At 31.0% G+C, this 4,919-nt stretch overlaps 1 protein-coding gene across 1 annotated transcript; it reads right to left on the bottom strand.

Annotated features, from left to right (window-relative positions):
• Positions 1-21: 21 nt before the first annotated feature.
• Positions 22-1,378, bottom strand: LOC105622918 (CTD nuclear envelope phosphatase 1 homolog). The gene is made up of 3 exons (XM_012204326.1): positions 1,280-1,378; positions 317-383; positions 22-227 (listed from the first exon to the last, which is right to left on the bottom strand). Exons 1-3 carry the CDS (start codon positions 1,376-1,378, stop codon positions 22-24), a joined length of 372 nt encoding a protein of 123 aa, XP_012059716.1.
• Positions 1,379-4,919: the final 3,541 nt, after the last annotated feature.

The following is a 4,919-nucleotide window of genomic DNA, read 5'->3' on the forward strand; positions in this document are numbered from 1 at the left end:
TATATATATATATATACACACTTACCATTGACTAACAATATCCAAGAAAAAATCTACGTGTGGTCTTTTATGGACAAAAAATCTAACAGGATGTCTGTCTATCGTCACTTTAAGAACAAAATCTGGAGGTGTACCAGGCCTGACAGTTGGCCTTGCTACTCCATCGTGATGAGAGTGAATTAAAGTTTCGTCTAAATCCAGTACTAATACTTTTCTTTTAACTATACCTGAAACATTCTTGCATTAAACATAAATACTGAAAAACATTAAACACAAGGTAGTACAAAATTCATGTATACATCATTGAAATACTTACTAAGTCTGTGCCTAGATAAAGGTGAAAGCGGGAAGATCTCATATTTGACTGGTTGCATCTGTGAGATCTACAACAAATGATAAGAAAAATATATTATTTGTATATTATATTTAAATATATGAAAAAAAGTGACCTTCACAAGAAAATTAAAACAGAGATTAATATCACCTATGTCACATAAAATAAATAAAAATACTTTTACAATAAAAAACAATGATTGTAATTATAATATCACAATATGGCAATTGCATGAGATGTAAATAATAAAAATGTAAACAGAATAAAGATTTAGAGTAGTAGACGTATTATTTATCTCATGTTACGCAAATTAAATTAAAATACAACTGTATACACATGTAAATATTAAATGGCAGCATTAAGTAACTACTTACACCTCTCTAACTTGCATCTTGATGAAAACAAACATGAGACACATGTAAAAAGATGAACATTTCTGAAGGGAGCAACTAATATATAATCCATTATTTTAAAATTATAACTTAAAAGATTTGAGACTCAGCTAAAAAAAGAAAATAAAACTGAGTTCCTTTTATAAATAAAGAATAAATTTTTATCTTACACATAGCAATGTTGAATCTATTTTTAAAAAAATGAGGAAAAAATTGAGCAAAATTGTTGCTATTATAAAATAATTTTTTAAATAATTGTTACAATATCAAATAATATAGATTGAATTTTAGATGAAAAGAGATGAAAAGATTCGTGCAAAGTTATATCAAAGTACTACGTATCGTCCAAGAGTTGTTACATCAATGAATGTCAATAATATCCACATCCATAGCGATAAAAGTAGAAGGTGAGAAAGGAATTCGTCGATTAGTGAAGTAGCTGATAGATGAAATATATATGTAATATGACATGCATGCCTGAGTACGGAAGAAGGCGCGAAGAGAGGAGAGAAAAGAGAGGCGCGATTCGCGAAGCACTATAGCACCTACTTACGGCTCTAACCTGCTTCTTGAGTAGAAAGCAGATGCAGGTCCACACACGGGAGGCCATTAAGAGAAAAGCTCTCATTCCCATCTGCAATTGCTTCAGCATCTCTACTGTTCTTCTCACCGGGCCCAAGTCCGGCAACACTTAATCTCCAGTGTCGAATGCGTCCGTTGCAGGTTTGTGCTCCTATTTTTCTTTCCCACCGCTCCACTGCAGTAGACTGACAATGAGTAGATAGACGTGATGTCTGATCTGTGATCGAGTTGGAGTCGCGAGTCGCGAGTCGCGAGCGCGATTTCTGCGGACCGCGAGGCGGTCTAGAAACGCGACGGCGACGGCGACGGCGACGATCGACGACAGCCGAAAACCATAAGAGACAGCTTCTTCTCTCGTTGCCGCTTATCGTAAACAAATTCGTCAACACTGCCGCGATCGAAACGAGATTTGACGCGAGTAACTGAGCGCGCAATTCTTTTTACGACGAGTCGCGTCTCGCGTGTATTTACGCACCTTACTTTATCGTTCTTTCATGTTTTTCACAAAACCCAAGTACGAGGTACGGTACGAGTCTTCTTACGCGCATCACGCAACGGCCGCCATCTTCCGCGCATCGACCCAATTTTTCCGTGCGCTCCTCTCACGCCTCGCGCCTTTTCAGTTTTCTCTGAATCCCTTTCCTTTTCGATATCGAATTCTCGAAATGTTCAAAGCGTCTCCAAAGCGTCGGAAGCGAGAATCTTTAGAATTACGATGTTATATCAAGATATTAGTCAACATTACGTGAATATTATCGCTTATCTATATCGCAATCGTCTATGATATAATATATGTATATATTCATGTTCTTTACACACACTTTGGAAAAGTGGTGTTGCAGTTCTCTATAAATACTCTTACGAAATTAATATATATATATTTTATATAATATATATAAAAATCAGAAAAGTTTAATGAATCGTTCAAAGTTGATGAAACCTAAAAGAAATAAATATCGAGGCGTATATTCTTCATGACACATTGCATACATAAATTGCAAATTAATTCTTTGATTAAACGTTTCTGGTTCCTACCAAGGCTGTATTCGGAAATACCGAAAATACATCCGATCCTAGTGAAAATTTTTCTCAGAATTTTTCATATAATTTTTAAAAATTTCTATATAATTTTTCAGAATTTCTCTATAATTTTATAACTTTCTCACATTTTTTATACGAATTGGAACATTTCTCAGAATTTTTTATATATGTTAATTATGAAATATCATAAGATTTTAAGATTTTTTGTAAGCATGATTTCTGATGAAATGTTACAAAATCTAAAAAATTTAAAAATACTTTTTAAAAATTATGGGATGAGAAATTTCAGAATATTTCAGAATTCACTTGTATGAGAAGTTCTGAGAGAAGATGTAAACTTTCCGAATATTTCAGAGTAATTTCTGAAAAATGTTCCAATTTGTATAAAAATTATGAGAACAATTTTCACCACGAGGTATCAATTTATTCTTGTTTAACATATGATAAATAACAAGGATAAAATGATATTTGGAGGCACTCGATGTGCATTTCCGTACGTAGCTCAAGATGGATCATTTTGCTAAAATTAGAGATTTGCGGTAGATCAAGTCAAATTTGAACCGAGACAATTTTTTATTTCTTTTCGTTTAATTCGATTCGAGTTCTCGAAAGTCTATAGTCGAAAGGAATCGAGTTATGCAACAATCGATTATTCCAACTCGAATCGAAACTTTAATCTGAAATTTGAATTCGAGGCATCGACATATACTTATACATAGAAAGTTATTGCGAGTATATGTTCGCTTTTAAAAAAGATTTTTATTCATAACGATATGTGTGAAACATACATATACATACACACACACACACACACACACACACACACACACATATATATATATATATATATTGCTAGAAACAAATTTATTAATTATATTTAAATTAATACACACATTTGTTTGCTAAATACAATATATGATCAATTATATGTAATGATAATTATTAAGTAATATACAACAAAATGTACAAATTCTATGCTAATAAAGTACAATTCTTTATACACTTTCTTAAATTCGATCAATTATTTTGCTAATACATAGTAATACTAATATTCTTTTACATGTATCATCTTTGTACTTTACAATGAAATATACAGAGGAAAATTACAAGTTTAATTACAAGGGGACAGACTAACTAATTTTACTTTATTTTGTACAACTTTATAATTTATAATTTGAACACACATACACGCACGCACACGTGTTTATGTGTATGTATATACACATACAATATACAATGTTCGTATAGTATATGTCATAGACTTATCGCAACATATTTTATTAGATCAAAATTATAACTACGTAGATAAGATATATATATATATATATATCGGTTCTTTAGAAAGAATAGATTATGTGTGTGTGTGTGTATGTGTGTGTGTGTGTGTGTGTGTGTGTGTGTGTGTGTGTGTGAGAGATATTTAACAATAAATCTATGATATATACGTTTATATAATCCTATAAAACATTCTTATCGACACTTATTAATAAGGAAAAACAAAATAATTTATCAAATTATCTGTAAATTACATAAAATATCTATGTACTAGCATAAATAATTAATCAATTTTTAATGATCTTTAAAAAATAAACTACAATACAGAATTATAACACAGTTCGATAAATACCGCGTGAGAAGACATAATTTATTATAAACAATCTAAAAGGACAATTCTGCATTGTTCCATTTTTATCACGTATTATATTAGGTATAGTAAAAAGAAATCCATTATTTTTCCATTCAATTTCATGCAAAAATAATAGATTTCTTTACTGCACCTAATATCATTTGTGTGTATCGGCTTTTTGATAACATAATATTATTGTCTTCGCAGCTATAAGGAAGCAGAAGTGAAAGAAATATATCTGGAGAATATATCTCGAGATTATATCGGCAGGCATGTGAATGTACATCGCGATAAAATATTAAACAGACTTATCGAAAATATTCCCTATGAAAAGAACAAATAATTTTTATTTAAATTACAAATAATTTTTACATACATATTTTCAGTACTGTTATAAAAAAGTTTTTCTTTTCATAAATTCATTATCAATTAGAAATTGTTCTATTGCGATAGATAGAATCTACGTCTCTTCAAGAATGGAACAACATTACAAAATTTACGCCCTACTTTGTTTTACATTTTTTGAAATATTCATCTATCTAACGTATCATATAATAAGGCGTTTTCGATGTTTGGCTTTCTTTGCATATAGCAAAGAAGTGTTTTTTTTTCCGAATCCTTCGTACATGACGGATCAGCTATTATGACTAGCTTGACGATCTCAAAGGCACCTGCTTCTCTGTCGCTAATTTTTCATCTGTGTATGCAACAGGATAAAAAGATAATATAAAGTCGCGAAGGAATTACAAATTTAATTTCCATCATGAAACATAATGTAATCATGGATATTTCATATGAAATTATTCCTATTAGAAAATGATATAAGAGAGCTATATGTAACATAAACATAAATTTTATATACACCCATATATACACACACACACACACACACACACACACACACACACACACACACACACACACACACACACACACACACTAT

Source organism: Atta cephalotes, assembly GCF_000143395.1.
Source record: "Atta cephalotes unplaced genomic scaffold scaffold00050, whole genome shotgun sequence".
Taxonomy (NCBI): domain Eukaryota; kingdom Metazoa; phylum Arthropoda; class Insecta; order Hymenoptera; family Formicidae; genus Atta; species Atta cephalotes.